This window comes from Ranitomeya imitator, chromosome 2 (assembly GCF_032444005.1).
Source record: "Ranitomeya imitator isolate aRanImi1 chromosome 2, aRanImi1.pri, whole genome shotgun sequence".
Classification (NCBI taxonomy): Eukaryota; Metazoa; Chordata; class Amphibia; order Anura; family Dendrobatidae; genus Ranitomeya; species Ranitomeya imitator.
The window spans coordinates 519833084-519851278 of NC_091283.1; the positions used below are offsets into that span (position 1 = coordinate 519833084).

The window sequence follows — 18195 nt, forward strand, 5'->3', positions numbered from 1 at the left end:
TTGACGGATTGTGACTGATTCTAAAAAAACTGATGTGTGAAAGAGGCCTTAGACATAAACAGCATTGACGGTTGATGGAGTATTGGAAAGATTTTTTTTCTGATGGAGGAGCTGATGGACTGGTTGTCTGGTCGGATGTTGATTCATCAGCAGTCATTTTATAACTAAAAAGAGAGGACTATGTAATAAATGAGGGCGCTGTGAATAATAAGAATACACTGCAGGGCACAGCACTGTACATAAAAGCAGAAGAAGCTAAATAGTAAGTGACAGCACGATATATACTGTATTTTTCGGATTATAAGACGCTTTGGATTATAAAATGCACCCTAAATTTTGAGGAGAAAAATCTGAATTATTATTATTTTTTATAAAATGGTGGTGCTTCTTATAATCCATGCGTCTTATTGCTTACTGGGGGTGGTGGCTGTGGTGAAGCAGGGTCCCAGGGTTGCTGCTGGAGGATGCAAGAGTGGGGTGATGCTGCAGTCTGGGGTGAGGGGGTGTTCCGATGTCCAGTGCGCTGCTGCGAGTGTCCGGTGCTGCTGCAGGGGTCTTTGGTGCCGCTGCGGTGCCCTGCTGATATTTTGTGACAGGCCAGAGCCCCCGCAGTTCCAGGGTTTTCTTTGTGGTGAGCTACGGGAAAATGGCCGCTGGGGGGCGACGCATGCGCAGATGGAGATCTCGGCACCAAGATCTAGGGAGATGGGGAGATCTCAGTGCTGAGATCTCTCCATCTGGTCAGACCCTCATGTCCACATCTTTCAGTCACTACACGTCTTGTCATGATGATTGTTGCAGCCATTAAAATAACAAGGTCACATACATTGTATAGATACATGGGTCTTCCCCTTTCCCCCCTCCCCACAATGTGCCCCTGAATACAGATATGTACCCGACCATATACTATTAGCTACACACCAGTCAAAATATAAAGTGATAAGCAGCATTGTGCCCCCCATTAACTATAATCTCTGCCACCCTATAATATAAGTTATTCAGTCTCTGTGACTCTCCCTAAATAACTTTAAGGCTTTATGCAAACGCAATAGTGAGAAAATGGAAGAAATGCAAAATGACTGTCAATCGACATCGATCTGGGGTGCTGAACCATTAAAAAAATTACATCACAAAACCTTTTTTTAAATATCTTTACTTAGCTAAAAAAAACATTCATTGCTGTATAAAAACGCTCATTTTTATGTAGCGTTTTTCCTGCTGAGAGATGCAGAAACCTTGCAAAAATTTCTGTATGCAAATACTCAACGTGCGCACATAGCCTAACACCGCTGCTCTTTCAGAGTCAACCATACAGGGCTGAAATCAAACAGCCATGTATCAGCAGTCAGGTTCTCTTTTAGTGCTTTATGCAGTCTTTTGATTGTATAGTCCCTATTTTCCCTCGGGAGCCATTTCAAAGATGTGATATGTACTTTTTATTTTTACTAAATTTTACCATAACTAGGTAAAATTCTGAAACTTCTTAGTTTTAGGAAACCGTTTGTTTACCTTTTCTATTTTTGTGTGTTTTTCTAGAACTTCCAGGTACGTCTAGGTTCTCAGATTGCGGCTTGCAGTGCACTACAACACAGCGCGATACAGAATCTGTGGCCCAGATCATGTCCCAACATAAAAAAGGTGAGTGCATGGAAGAATGCAAGGCTGTGTGCAACACCTCACAGTGGGAATACCTTTGATTTCTCTTATAAATAAGTGTTCTTATATTAAGCAAAAATAAATATTTTAATTTGATGCTCCATTTTCAGAACTCTTTGAGCACCATTTTACATAGTTACATAGTTACATAGTTATTAAGGTTGAAGGAAGACTATAAGTCCATCTAGTTCAACACATAGCCTAACCTAACATGCCCTAACATGTTGATCCAGAGGAAGGCACAAAAAAACCCATGTGGCAAAGAGTAAGCTCCACATTGGGGGGAAAAATTCCTTCCCGACTCCACATACGGCAATCAGACTAGTTCCCTGGATCAACGCCCTATCAAGGAATCTAGTGTATATACCCTGTAACATTATACTTTTCCAGAAAGGTATCCAGTCCCCTCTTAAATTTAAGTAATGAATCACTCATTACAACATCATACGGCAGAGAGTTCCATAGTCTCACTGCTCTTACAGTAAAGAATCTGCGTCTGTTATTATGCTTAAACCTTTTTTCCTCCAAACGCAGAGGATGCCCCCTTGTCCCTGTCTCAGGTCTATGATTAAAAAGATCATCAGAAAGGTCTTTGTACTGTCCCCTCATATATTTATACATTAAAATAAGATCACCCCTTAGTCTTCGTTTTTCCAAACTAAATAGCCCCAAGTGTAATAACCTATCTTGGTATTGCAGACCCCCCAGTCCTCTAATAACCTTGGTCGCTCTTCTCTACACCCGCTCTAGTTCAGCTATGTCTTTCTTATACACCGGAGACCAGAACTGTGCACAGTATTCTAAGTGTGGTCGAACAAGTGACTTGTATAGAGGTAAAATTATATTCTCCTCATGAGCATCTATGCCTCTTTTAATGCATCCCATTATTTTATTTGCCTTTGTAGCAGCTGCCTGACACTGGCCACTGAATATGAGTTTGGCATCCACCCATACACCCAGGTCTTTTTCATTGACGGTTTTGCCCAGAGTTTTAGAATTAAGCACATAATTATACATCTTATTACTTCTACCCAAGTGCATGACCTTACATTTATCCCCATTAAAGCTCATTTGCCATTTATCAGCCCAAGCTTCTAGTTTACATAAATCATCCTGTAATATAAAATTGTCCTCCTCTGTATTAATTACCCTGCAGAGTTTAGTGTCATCTGCAAATATTGAAATTCCACTCTGAATGCCCCCTACAAGGTCATTAATAAATATGTTAAAAAGAAGAGGGCCCAATACTGACCCCTGTGGTACCCCACTGCTAACCGCGACCCAGTCCGAGTGTGCTCCATTAATAACCACCCTTTGTTTCCTATCCCTGAGCCAGCTCTCAACCCACTTGCACATATTTTCCCCTATCCCCATTATTCTCATTTTATGTATCAACCTTTTGTGTGGCACCGTATCAAAAGCTTTTGAAAAGTCCATATACACTACATCCACTGGGTTCCCTTGGTCCAATCCGGAACTTACCTCTTCATAGAAACTGATCAAATTTTAGGCTATGTGCACACAATGCGGATTTAGTGTGGATCCGCAGCAGTTTTTTTTTTCGCGCAGAAACACTGCAGATCCGCAAAGTGACTTGACTTACAGTACAATGTAAATCAATAGGAAAAAAAATGCTGTGCTAATAGTGCGGAAAATTCTGCATGAAAAACGCTGCGGATCAAAAGAAGTAGCACGTCACTTCTTTTGTGCGGATCTGCAGCGTTTCTGCGCCCTTCCATTATAGAAATCCGCAGTGGTAAAAAACGCATGAAATCCGTCCAAAATCCGCAACAAAAACGCTCAAAATCCACATAACGCAGGTGCAGATTTGATGCATTTTTTTTCTGCCAGGAGATGCAGATTTTGTGCAGAAAATTCTCATCCCAATCTGCAACGTGTGCACATAGCCTTATAGTTTCTGTAAAAACGGTAAGGCTATGGTGTAAACCGTATGTGTGTTCAGCTCGAAACGCGTGGGTAATTTTTTTGACGTTTGCCTATGTATGTTTCTTTTAAGAAGGTGTAAATAAAGTATTAGAAGCTTTTATTGATCAAGTGCTGAACTTTTACTTATCTAAGGCCATGTGCAGACTGACATCAGGTGTTCTCAACTGTCCAGAGATTCCAGGACAGTCATTTTGAGCAGGTAAAACATTGTATTTATCATTTTGCTGCTTGCAGTGAATACAGGTAATATGCTGTTAACATCAATGCATTAACCTAGATTCATTTGTTACTTAGAATCTTGACCATTCAATATTGCTTTTCATTAGGTGTGAAGAAAACTGTTGTCTGTCTTTGATTTGTTGCCCAGAAAGGAGAAAACTTTAGGTTGACTATTCTGCTTCCATCGTGAACAGAAGCAATGCCTGATCTGTTGGACAACATATTTAAGTCCAGAGGACTACATTGCCTTATATAGGGGTTTGTTCCATTGGGATTTCTTTAGTTTTGACGTAAAAAATAAATGTGCTCTGCTCTTTTTTTGCCGTCAAAACTGTTTGAACCCCCTTAGGAAGGTCCGCATGGTTGTGTCACCAGACGCAACTCTGTAAACCATTGCTACTATTGGACTTGAATTCTATTCCGTTGTATGATTTGTGGTCCTACGTTCACATTTATGTAGACTGCTGAGCTCATGCTCACTTAATTCATTTGCTTTTCAGTGTCCCAACATATAATATCTTAGCGATTCACATTCTGAAAAGTGTAGGCACTGTAGAGTTATTTTTTGGAGAAAGTCTTCCAGAATTCATCATAGACAGTAAATAAAAGCAGATATTTCACCAGATTGTGCAAATACTGAGTGCATACATAATAAATAGATCTTAGACTTGATGAGACTGGTATACTTGCTTTGAAAGTCCATATCACATTGACCCGATTTTCCTTATATAAAAGTGTGCATTTTACGTCCCTGTGTATTCAATCCCCGTCAACCCAGCCTGACTGCAGCTGTGGCTTGTGTTGAGCAGTGTGAGATCTCAGCAGCAGGAGGGACACTGAGGAGCTTTCAATTGGGCTAGAGGGCAGCCCTTCAATTTATGGAAATTCCATGGCTGTAATACTGGAATCTCAAATGAAGTTCACTAGCGTCAAAAGGTCTAAGAAAAATATTTGAAGTATACATGTACTCTAAAATCTGGTAATGGACCAACATTAAATTGTGAGGTATGTCTCTTGATAAGCTTGTTGAGTTATTTTAGTATTGTCCCTCAGAAATCTGAATGTGGCTGTGGACTATTTTAGAAGCAGTTATTTGAGATGAGTAATGCAAAGTATATGAATTTGAATATTTAAGGTTTTATGTTAACTTGTCTTGTTACATACTTTAAAGAATATGTAAGGACATTTTTGATAAATGGCATATCTCATAAGCAGCACTAGGATAGGCAATCGGTGCATTTTCGGTGGGCTTCAAATTTCAGGAACTTCTTCAATAATAATAATAATAATCTTTATTTTTATGTAGCACTAACATATTCCGCAGCGCTTTACAGGTTGCACACATTATTATCACTGTCCCCAATGGGGCTCACAATCTAAATTCCCTATCAGTATGTCTTTGGAATGTGGGAGGAAACCGGAGTGCCCGGAGGAAACCCACGCAAACACGGGGAGAACATACAAACTCTACTACTAAGTTTGAGAAAGTAGGGGTCATTGCATTGATTCATCACTGTGATCCCTTCACTGTTTTTTTCCCTGCACATTTTATGCGGGCAACCTGCCAATTATTGTAAATGTACTTGTGCTGTTGTTCATCTGTAATATAGGTGGCTTGGCACCACTGTACAGAACATAACTGTGTCGCTTTCATTTTCATGGTCGGTGGAGGTCCCCTTAGGTAAGACCCTCACCAATCATGTGATCCTTTTGAGATTGGAATACCCCTATATCTGATGTCCCACAAGTCTAATGGATCCATAGATGCTGTTAAGAGAAAACAGGCCGGTAGTGAACAATCCACTGGCAGATAGTCGGTCAGTGGGCTGCAGGTTGCCCACTCCTGAATATTGAATCGTGCTTCTTTGCAGGTTATTATCCTGTAGTCATTCATGGTATTTTTCTCAAGGCTGTAAAGTTGCTGTCACCCGTTCCCAAAATACACAGTGATCTCAATTGTCTCAGTATGGTTATTCCTGCATTTATGCCCTCTTTAATTAGGCATCTTTACTTGCCCAATGTGCCAGCTCTTTTACTTAATAAGACATTCTGGCACATGCTATCGTATAGAAAATGGCAGGAGATTCCCAGCTGTGTTTATTGTAGAATACTAGCTGAGATCCTGGTGGAAGTATGGCTGTGGCATAATGCCTCAATGATCCCCAGATGTTTTTCAAATGACACTTAATCAGCTAGAGGTACATAAATATAGGGGAAAATGTTTCATAAATCACTGTAAAAGTCAGCTGCAAAATTTCAGCATTGAAGTTATTTTAGAGGAAATTCCAGTCCCCGTTGTTTATAAAATTATCCTATGTTAGTAATGTAAATTATCTCCAAAAGTGCAGGAGCGTAATGCAAGTGAGCCATCAAAGCATGAAAATTCCGAGAGTGCACAATACACGCAGCATGGTGCAATCAGTGCTTGCCAACGTTCTGGCACTTGAAGCCAGCGCAGACGGTAATGTAGTGGACGATGACCTATATATCATGGGTTGCTGTGCTGCGAGCTTACCAGGTACCCACAGAGAGTGTTTTGATATTGAAAGGCTTGTTGGCAGCAGTTGGGGCACGGCATGCAACTATGGAACAGTCTACCATTGTGGCAGCTATTCATTTTTTACAGACGCTGTCTTCCTCATTTAAACCACAGACCGTAAAGAGACCTGGCATCGAGGATACTGGCTGAATCTCTGCTATTTCAATGTACCGTCTGCGGTTCACAAAGAAGATATGGATTTGCTACTTTTAATATTTGATGCCCTTATTTTTCTGTCATGCACATTGCTCATAGAGATGCGGAAACAATGGCCTTTTTATCTATTTATTCTCAGTTTCCAGAACTTCACTGGAGTGTTAGCTGAAAAGAAGCGAGTTCTTGCACGCATGAGCGATAGTCCGTTAATGAAGGCTTTGGCTTTTGTGATGCCATGAATTTTAGGATGCATTTTTTTTAATAGCTATTCCTTTGTAAGTGGGCATATGGAATAAGATATTGAAAAAGTGGGAACGTGAAGTTAGGAAACAAGATATAAAAAAAGCCAGGGAGAACAATGGTGGGATGGGAGTATGGAACAGAAATATGGAGGTGAGTCTACTAACATGTGGAAAATTTTGTAGAATTATTATTATTAGAATTTTGTGTGTAGAAACATTGGGAGAAAGGGGTAGCCGGAGAAATGGAAAGAATTGTGGAAACTTAGTGTATGACCACCTTCTGCCATATTCTACTGGGCAATGGTAATATAGAGCGGGGAGGCGGATTAGACTGTTCTTCTCTACTAGTAGGCAATTACTTCAGACCACTGCTGCCTCGTATGTTCATTAAATGAACAAGGGCGGTCACTAATAAACTGTACCCATCCATGTGTTATAGGGATGGTCATTCAGTTGATTGGCTGTATGCAATGCTACACGTCCTCAATAGCGTCTACGGAGCTGTGGTGACTTATGCTAACTTCACATTCATTCTGTCCTCTACTCTGAGTGCTTGCATCTAGGTTTCTGTCTAAATTCACAAAAAACGGTATTCGGGTGGAGCCATTTAGACAAAAGTCACTGAGGATTTTGCACACAAAAGCGTAGCCTGTAACGCTGGTCTATCCACCTAAAATTCTGGTCTGTCCACTTAAAAAAAATAAGGACATTGCTGTAGCAGAGACCAAAGTGATTCCATTTGCCTTATTGTACTGAATGGTTTCATCTCATTTTTTTGTACATTCAGATGAAAACTCGGATGGATTGCTTAGCAAAAAGCATTATATAAATGTGATGAAACTATATGATGTACTATAGGGTAGACTATGTTGTGTCTTTAAGATTTTTTTGTCTTGTTATTTTCTTGTGTATATCTTATACTTTATCTATTGTATCCTTAGTTCTGAAGAAGGCCATATAATTGGCTGAAACGTTATAAATATTGCAAACAGTGAAGTGACTAATCTGTGAAATAAAAGTTTATAATCTTTGCATCGATTCCAGAGTGCCAAATTCATTTCTTTTTATTATTGTGTAGTGCAGTGCTCCCCTTCTCCGGTCCTCAAGAGTCCCCAACAGGTCGGGTATTCAGGATTTCCTTAGTATTGCACAGGTGATGGAATTCTTGCCTTTCCAGGTAATGCAATGATCACCAGGGCAATACTAAGGAAATCATGAAAGCATGACCTGTTGGTGGCTCTTGAGGATCGAAGTTGGGGAACACTGATGTAGTGGAATCCTAATTGTGCACCCTCAATAGGAGTGCCACTCATACTTTTTTTTTGCTTGGCATTGCCATCAATTCATCACCAGTGTCTTTTACTCCATATTGTGAAGTATAGAAAGCAGACGTCTTCTGTGCAGAATCCTTCCAAAGAATGAGCCTGTCACTTCTCTTAATCGCTTCAGGATTTCCTGAACTGAAGTGGTTAAAAGAAGTGACATAAGACAGAACATTTGCACAGCAATGTCATTTTGAGATTGCTGTGCTCTGTGTTCATTTTAGGGGATGCTGCTGCAGAGCTTTTTCACGCGGAATCCGCCTGAAAAAGATGTTGCGCATACATTGCCTAAATGAGAATTAAATCCTTAGGAGTCTGTACATGTACAATTAATGAATGTATTACAAGTTAACTAATCTAAGCGCATGCAAATTTTGTTGAAGTGATTTTGCATTTATTTTTTATTTAACCCTCCGTCACATACAATATTCGGACTAACGAGTTCACATACAATGTGCCTGTCAGGCGCCTGCTGGAAAAATACCTATAATATCTAATGTTTGCAATTTCAGTGCTCTAAAAGTGATCAGTGACCTTCATAGGGATGTAATAAAAGAGACTACACATAATCAGTTGCAAAAAAAAAACATTTACTTAACATAAAACTAATAACTATGAAATAGAAACTTTTCAAAACTCCCGCCAAATAGTCCCCAGTTCGACTCTCTCAAAAAAATGTACAAAGAAAATTTTTGAACACAAACTTAATTTTAAGGTACCTTAAGTACTATTAAAAACATATTCAATCAGAAGTAGATGCTGAGGTTTCCCCAGAAAAGTCACTCTTGCAGAGCAAATAGCAAGAATTACACACCATTTTTGCATGTGTCAGGCAAATTGCTTTATGACATTTGAGACATTCATAATTTGAAAGCCTTCTGGTTCCGCTTTCCGTTTGGCAGGTGGTGCATCTCCTTCTTTTGTGAGGTGGTGCAGATGGTGACTTTTCACCATCATCTTCTGGGCGGAACCTTTTGAGCTGAACTTGAAGGCGAGAGGGGATACCGATTGTTTTCACGCTTCTCCTGCGTAGCTCTCCAATTACTAGTTCATGGGTCAATTTTTTCAGGTATAATCGTCTACGGAGTGGTTCAAGCTTGTTTTCAAGATAAATTACTTGTGAATTTATACCACCCAAATTCAACATAGCAAAAAATATGACCATTGACCAGCGTTTGATGTTTCTGCTGACGTTGAAAGTGGAGCACATCTGATCTGCTGTATCCACACCCCCTTTGGTGGCATTGTAAAATGTAATTATCTCTGTTTTTTTTTCTGCCCCAGTCCCAGGATCGATTGCAGCATCATCATGAAGTGTTGATAGAAGAAGTGCGATTTTTTTGGCATGTGGTACATAGGAAACTAAAGCCTTTCCATTATGGAATGCAAACATACTGCTGTACTGTTGTCTCTCTTTCACACTTACAAACTGTGGCGGCAATTCCCTTTTGTTTTTTCTTACAGTTCCCACATATGACAGCTTCTGAATTTTCAGATAATCAATCAGATCACAACTTGTAAACCAATTGTCAGCTGTAATATTGCGACCCGATCCAAATAAGGGTTCAGCCAGTCTTTTTACAACATCAATGGGTTTGTTGCTCACACAGTAAGGACCTTCTGGTTGTTTTCCTGCATAGACTTCCAGGTTGTAAGTGTAGGTCTTACTGGCATCAACAAGGGCATAAATTTTTATTCCACATTTGTTTGGCTTTGATGGAATATATTGACGAAAGGCACATCTACCACGAAAACCAGGGAGCATTTCGTCAATAGTGAGATTCTCTCCAGGGTAATAACTTTGTTTACAGTTTACAACAAATCTTTGAAATATATCACGAATTGGAGCAAGTCGGTCATGTGTTTTGCGTCCGGTTCGGGTAGTTCTGTCGTCAAACCGAAGGCAACGAATTAGAATCTTGAATCTGTTTATGGACATAACAAGGCTAAATTTTTCAACTCCATCCCCATCTTTACCCCAAAGTTCCTCCAAACTTTGTCTATTTGCCCTATAAGCTCCTGCAAGGTACAGTAATCCAAAAAAAGCATGCAGTTCTATTTCATCTGTGGGCTTGATGGTTCTGTTGCAGATGTACTTGTCCTTTATAATGTCTATATATTGGTTGGTATATGGGACAATAGAGTCCAGAATGTCATCTGTAAATATACTGTTCCAGCATTCAACTGCAGTTTTTGCATTACGTGCAGTTCCTATTACTGCAGGAAGGTGAGTAATAATGTTTAAAGGTTCCCTATGTTTTTTCTGGAATGGTTTCTTGTTCCATTTAGTATTTTTATCTTTTCCAATATAATATGATCCAACTTCTTCATCCTCACCACTGTCACCATCTTGCTCTGTTTCAGAATCCAGGACACATTCTTCCACCTCATCATGAGAATCAATCTCACTTTCCTCTCCTAAATCCTCATTCAGTGTGAGGTCTCTATCATCTAACAGCATGTTTGTTACTTCCTCAACATCAAGTTGTTTGGATAAATTGTACATTTTCCTCTCCATTTCAGCAGATAATCAGAAGCAAGAGAAGGAATATGTTAGGGAACTACTGTATATGCCTGAGCAGCACACTTTCTTTTATAGAATCTCCCTTATTTCTATGAAATATCCTCACATTTTGTGCTATACATTCATAAAACAAGCTAAATAAACTATTGTGATGAATAAAAACATAAAATACCAACCTTACTGAATGTGACGTATTCACATACAATGAGCCTGAGAGATCTGTGCAGCTATATCCTCTCCCCTGAAGCTCTGAAATCCAACTGTGATATCAGGTTTCACAGACCTTCAAGAGACAGGAGACTTCCTGGAGGGAGGGAGTTTCCTCACAATCTGGTGAGGAAGGAGAAATGAAAGTAAAAGAGAAGCGCCTGTCAGATCAGTTGTATGTGACGGAGGGTTAAAACCGTTCAGTCCATTAATTTTCTTTTTATATTATTTGCAACCTCAGCTTTCAATGTTTTTGTTAGTCCTGGGACTAATAAAATGATTGAGTGCCGCATTTGTCGATAATTGAAAAACTTACATGATGCAGGCTCTAATGAAAAATAGTTTGCTCTGGTACTTCATAAATTGCTTGTCCAGAACTAGGAAAATATGTGTTAGGGTTGGCGGAACGCACCAAATATATAGTTTATTAGATGGAATTGGTGCGTTCCACCGTGCAGGAAAGTACCTGCTGCTAAGTAAGACGGACTATATGGCGGTACTATAAGTATACATACAAGGGTTAACTTCACCCTGCGTGAAGGAAGCGATCCTGTTGCGTCAAAGGACCGCGGTACCGCACATAGAGCGCGAGCAATAAGTCAGCGAACACAACCCCAACTAGGATTGAAGTCCGATTAGACCACTGCTGGCACAACACCGCAACTGGGTGTGTAAGGAAACTATAGAAATAGTAAATAAAGGCACGAGAGTGCGTGCAGTGCCGCACAAACGGACGCCGCTAACCACCCAGGCTTGGGTAAGGAAAGCGCACGGCGCCGTACAGGCGGTCACAGCAACTAGACGCTGTTATGTGTGTTTTGTGCTGATGGCTAGTCGGGCGCTAGATAGCTACCATCATCCGCAAACAGTCAACAACACTAGGGAGGGATATTTAGGAGCTTTCATCCTTCGACATACATCCATCTACACACACACACATATTTTCAAGACAATACTAGTGCATGGCCGTGCGGTCATGCGCAGTTTATATAGTTGCAGCACAGGAAGCTGCTACTGAAGTTTTTGCCCTTTCAGGACCTTCCAGAAGGACCAATGGAAAGTGCTGCAGTACCTGAGCATGTTTTGCCCTTTCAGGACCTTCCAGGAGGACCAATGGAATGTACTGCAGCACCTGAGCATGTGAGCAAACATGTGGCCCTCGACCTCCAATGGGAGACCCTGCCCTGGGCATGCTCAGTGTGAGTAAACAAGGACTTAGTCCCAGAGAGGCTCGCTCGCCGCAGATCAGTGCAGGGTACCATAGGAAAGCCAGAAAAGGCAGTAGTGACCCTATGCACCGAATCAGCCTCAGCGAGACGCTGGGAGCGACGTCTCCGCTGAGCAGAGCCCACTGCGGCCGATACCGAATGGGAGACCGCAGCAGACACGGATCGAGATTCCCCCTGTGCAGCAGAGGAAACTCGACTCCTAACAATATGGCCTTGATCTTTCAGAAACCGCACCACACTTGACCTTTTTGTTTTAGTCTGATGTTGCTGTTGAGCTCCAATAAAATGAATGAGTAGTGATGGGCGCAAGTCCTCGTTACTCGAGTTTGCCGATGGTGCTCGAGTATGCACCGAGTATCGCGGGTATGTTAGTGAGATGTTCGCATCCTGGAGGCATCATGTTTTGCGGCTGTTAGCCACAAAACATGCCGGGATTGCCTGTATTCTTCAACCATTTATTAGCACTACAACCACTTAGTAACTAGATGGTAGCCCGATTCTAACGCATCGGGTATTCTAGAATATGCATGCCCACGTAGTATATTGCACAGCCCACGTAGTATATTGCCCAGCGACGTAGTATATTGCCCAGCCACGTAGTATATTGCCCAGCCACGTAGTATATTGCCCAGCCACGTAGTATATTGCCCAGCCACGTAGTATATTGCCCAGCCACGTAGTATATTGCCCAGCCACGTAGTATATTGCCCAGCCACGTAGTATATTGCCCAGCCACGTAGTATATTGCCCAGCCACGTAGTATATTGCCCAGCCACGTAGTATATTGCCTAGCCACGTAGTATACAGCACAGAGCCACGCAGTATATTGCACAGCGACGTAGTATACAGCAAGAGCCATGTAGTATATTGGCCAGTCGCGTAGTATATTGCCCAGTGATGTAGTATACAGCACAGAGCCACGTAGTATATTGCACAGCGAAGTAGTATATTGCCCAGCCATGTAGTATATTGCCCAGCCAGGTTTGTCACAGGTTAAAAATAAAAAATAAACATATACTCCCCTTTCCGAGGGCCCCTTGTAGTCCACGGCAGCTTCCGGTCCCAGGGTTGGTATGAGCGCAGGACCTGTGATGACGTCGCGGTCACATGACCGTGACGTCATGGCAGGTCTTTCTAGCGCAGGGCCTGTGATGACGCCGCGGTCACATGACCGTGACGTCATGGCAGGTCCTTCTCACGCATGCGCGCAGGGCCTGTGATGACGTCGCGGTCACATGACTGTGACGTCATGGCAGGTCCTTCTCCCATACCATCTTTGCCACCGGAACCTGCAACGGAAGATGGCGGCCGGGGCGAGCGACTACGGAGGGTGAGTATAGCAGGTTTTTTTTTTTATTATTATTATTATTTTTAACATTACATTTTTTACTATTGATGCCGCATAGGCAGCGTCAATAGTAAAAAGTTGGGGACACACAGGGTTAATGGCGGAGGTAACGGAGTGTGTTACCCGCGGCATAACGCGGTCCATTACTGCCGGCATTAACCATGTGTTAGCGGTGACCGGAGGGGAGTATGCGGGCGACAGTAACTGACTGCGGGGAGTAAGGAGCGGCCATTTTCTTCCGGACTGTGCCCGTCGCTGATTGGTCACGGCAGCCATGACAGGCAGCTGGCGAGACCAATCAGCGAATGAATAACCGTGACAGACAGACAGACAGACAGACAGAAGGACAGACGGAAGTGACCCTTAGATAATTATATATAAGATTCCCAGGAATCCATTCATTGTTTTTTTTTTTTCCCCAAATTTTTTTTAAGGTTTTGCCGCACGGAACATGCAAAATGGGGGGCACTGTTTAGGGAAGAAAGCAGCCATGTTTCTCTAATTCTTTTATAACCCCTTTAAAGTGCCAAGCTTCTTTTTCAGGCCTCATCCTGATAAAGGTTTAAGAATCTATAAATGGATACATGACAGCCTAACTAATTGAAAAAGGAAATTTCATATTGCTAGCTCGTGCCCATGGAGCAAATGAAGTCTTGCTAAAGCACACAACTTAAAAAATGTGTTTTCCACGTTCAAGTAAAATGAAATTCAATGGCTGGCCTTCGGTAGACAAAAAGGAATCATGATAGACTGAATGCATGTCAAATAAAAGGAAAAACCTTAAAGTAAATTTTGCTAAAGAGCCTTTGCCAAGTAAGACTTGGCAACCTTCTTTTCGGTAAAGGAAGTCAAACGATAAACAGAAATGCAGAAATTGATTTATCCTGTATCGCTGAGTCAATAAACACCTCCGACTTGATAGTTGACCAGCTGCCTGTAGCACTAACATAGTCTGCTTCTGTTACAATATTCCTTATTCACTTGCGTCTTGCAGTTTGGAAGACTTTTTTGGATAGCAAGTAAAATTAAAAAATGCCATACACTGTGCATAAGGCACCCTGTCATGATTCCAATGGCAGGGAATCACAAAAGGACAAGCACCAACGAGCTCTAGGGTGATGGAACCTGAGCTGACCGCGACCCTAAACCTGAACACACAAATAACAATAGCCGGGGAACGTGCCTACGTTGATCCTAGACGTCTCGCACCAGCCGAAGATCTAACTTCCCCTATTAGAAGAAACACAGACCTCTCTTGCCTCCAGAGAAATACCCCACAGAAATAGCAGCCCCCCACATATAATGACGGTGAAATGAGAGGAAGGCACATACACAGTATGAAATCAGATTCAGCAAAATGAGGCCCGCTAAAACTAGATAGCAGAGGATACAAAAGTAAACTGCGCGGTCAGCAAAAAACCCTTCAAAAAACCATCCTGTAATTACTTGAACTCATGTTCCAACTCATGGAACATGAGGAGCAATTACAGCCCGCTAGAGCAACCAGCAGCAAAGAAACAATTATATGCAAGCTGGACAAGACAAAAATAAATCAAAACGTGGAACAAGAAAATCAAAAACTTAGCTTGTCCTGAAGATTACTGAAGCCAGAAGCTGAGGTAACAAAACACTCTGATAACCTTGATAGCCGGCGGGGAAATGACAAGAAAGCCCGGTTAAATAGGAAACTCCCAAATCCTAATAGAACAGGTGGACACCAGAGACAGCAGAACACAAATCACCCGGTACCATCAGTAACCACCAGAGGGAGCCCAAAAACAGAACCCACAACAGTACCCCCCCCTTGAGGAGGGGTCACCGAACCCTCACGAGAACCACCAGGGCGACCAGGATGAGCCCTATGAAAAGCGCGGACCAAATCATCAGCATGAACATCAGAGGCAACCACCCAAGAATTATCCTCCTGACCATAACCCTTCCACTTGACCAAATATTGGAGTTTCCGTCTGGAAACACGAGAATCCAAGATCTTCTCCACAACATACTCCAATTCTCCCTCCACCAGCACCGGAGCAGGAGGCTCAGGCGAAGGAACAACAGGTACCTCATACCTCCGCAACAACGACCGATGGAACACATTATGAATAGCAAACGATGCCGGGAGATCCAAACGAAACGACACAGGGTTAAGAATTTCCAAGATCCTATAAGGACCGATGAACCGAGGCTTGAACTTAGGAGAAGAGACCTTCATGGGAACAAAACGAGAAGACAACCACACCAAGTCCCCAACACGAAGTCGAGGACCCACGCGGCGACGGCGATTAGCAAACTGCTGAGCCTTCTCCTGGGACAACTTCAAATTGTCCACCACATGACTCCAAATCTGATGCAACCTATCCACCACCATGTCCACTCCAGGACAATCAGAAGGCTCCACCTGACCAGAGGAAAAACGAGGATGAAACCCCGAATTACAAAAGAAAGGAGAAACCAAGGTAGCAGAACTAGCCCGATTATTAAGGGCAAACTCGGCCAGCGGCAAAAAGGTAACCCAGTCATCCTGATCAGCAGAAACAAAACACCTCAAATAAGTTTCCAAGGTCTGATTAGTTCGCTCCGTCTGGCCATTCGTCTGAGGGTGGAATGCAGACGAAAAGGACAAATCAATGCCCATCTTAGCACAGAACGTCCGCCAAAATCTCGACACAAACTGGGATCCCCTGTCAGAAACGATGTTCTCCGGAATCCCATGCAAACGAACCACGTTCTGGAAAAACAGAGGGACCAACTCAGAGGAGGAAGGCAACTTAGGCAAGGGTACAAGATGAACCATTTTAGAAAAGCGGTCACACACAACCCAGATGACGGACATTTTTTGAGAGACAGGGAGATCCGAAATAAAGTCCATGGAAATGTGCGTCCAAGGCCTCTTCGGGATAGGCAAAGGTGACAACAATCCACTGGCTCGAGAACAGCAAGGCTTAGCCCGAGCACAAACCTCACAAGACTGCACAAAAGAACGCACATCCCTAGACAAGGAAGGCCACCAAAAAGACCTGGCCACCAAGTCTCTAGTACCAAATATTCCAGGATGACCTGCCAACGCAGAAGAATGGACCTTAGAGATGACTCTACTGGTCCAGCTATCCGGAACAAACAGTCTCTCAGGCGGACAACGATCAGGTTTACCCGCCTGAAACTCCTGCAAAGCACGTCGCAAGTCTGGGAATACGGCCAACAAAATCACCCCATCCCTAAGGATACCAGTGGGCTCAGAATTTCCAGGGGAGTCAGGCACAAAACTCCTAGAAAGAGCATCCGCCTTCACATTCTTTTAACCTGGCAGGTATGAAACCACAAAATTGAAACGAGAGAAAAACAGTGACCAACGAGCCTGTCTAGGATTCAGACGCCTGGCAGACTCAAGGTAAATCAGATTTTTGTGATCAGTCAAGACCACCACACGATGTCTAGCACCCTCCAGCCAATGACGCCACTCCTCAAATGCCCACTTCATGGCCAAAAGTTCCCGATTACCCACATCATAATTCCGCTCAGCGGGCGAAAATTTTCTAGAAAAGGACGCACATGGCTTCATCACCGAGCAATCGGAGCTTCTCTGTGACAAAACCGCCCCCGCTCCAATCTCGGAAGCATCAACCTCAACTTGGAAAGGAAGCGAAACATCAGGCTGACGCAACACAGGAGCAGAAGAAAACCGGCGTTTAAGTTCCTGAAAGGCCTCCACAGCCGCAGGAGACCAATCAGCAATATCAGCACCCTTCTTAGTCAAATCCGTCAAAGGCTTAACAACACTAGAAAAATTAGTTATAAAACGACGATAGAAATTAGCAAAGCCCAAGAACTTCTGCAAACTCTTAAGAGATGCAGGCTGCGTCCAGTCACAAATAGCCCGAACCTTGACGGGATCCATCTCAATAGTAGAAGGGGAAAAAATATACCCCAAGAAAGAAATCTTCTGGACTCCAAAGAGACACTTTGAGCCCTTTACAAACAAGGAATTAGCCCGCAGGACCTGAAACACCTTCCTGACCTGCTGAACATGAGACTCCCAGTCATCAGAAAAAAACAAAATATCATCCAAATACACAATCATAAATTTATCCAGATATTCACGGAAAATATCGTGCATAAAGGACTGGAAGACTGAAGGAGCATTAGAAAGTCCGAAAGGCATTACCAAATACTCAAAATGGCCCTCAGGCGTATTAAATGCGGTTTTCCACTCATCACCTTGCTTTATTCGTATAAGATTATACGCACCCCGGAGATCAATCTTAGTGAACCATTTAGCCCCCTTAATGCGAGCAAACAAATCAGTCAACAAAGGCAAAGGATACTGATATTTTACGGTAATCTTATTCAAAAGACGATAATCTATACAAGGTCTCAAGGACCCATCTTTCTTGGCCACGAAAAAAAAACCTGCTCCCAAAGGGGACGAAGATGGACGGATATGTCCCTTTTCCAAGGACTCCTTAACATAATCCCGCATAGCAGTATGCTCTGGCACTGACAGATTGAACAAACGACCTTTAGGAAATTTACTACCAGGAATTAAATCTATAGCACAATCGCAATCCCTGTGAGGAGGAAGCGAACTGAGCTTAGGCTCCTCAAAAACATCCCGATAATCCGACAAAAATACAGGAACCTCAGAAGGAGTAGATGAAGCGATAGAAATCGGAGGTGCATCATCATGAACCCCCTGACATCCCCAGCTTAACACAGACATTGTTTTCCAGTCAAGGACTGGATTATGAGTTTGTAACCATGGCAGACCAAGTACTAGAACATCATGCAAATTATACAACACCAGGA

The 18195-nt window shown here is 42.5% G+C and overlaps 1 protein-coding gene across 2 annotated transcripts in view; it reads left to right on the forward strand.

The window, feature by feature from the left end:
• UQCC1 (ubiquinol-cytochrome c reductase complex assembly factor 1) overlaps positions 1-18195 on the forward strand; it is a 211218-nt gene that overhangs the window by 12470 nt on the left and 180553 nt on the right. The window contains exon 2 of one of the 2 annotated variants that reach the window (XM_069751767.1): positions 1537-1638. In XM_069751767.1, the coding sequence (XP_069607868.1) occupies positions 1537-1638 (102 nt within the window). Of the gene's footprint in view, positions 1-1536; positions 1639-18195 lie in introns of those variants that run through there. The other variant, XM_069751768.1, reaches the window with a different exon arrangement.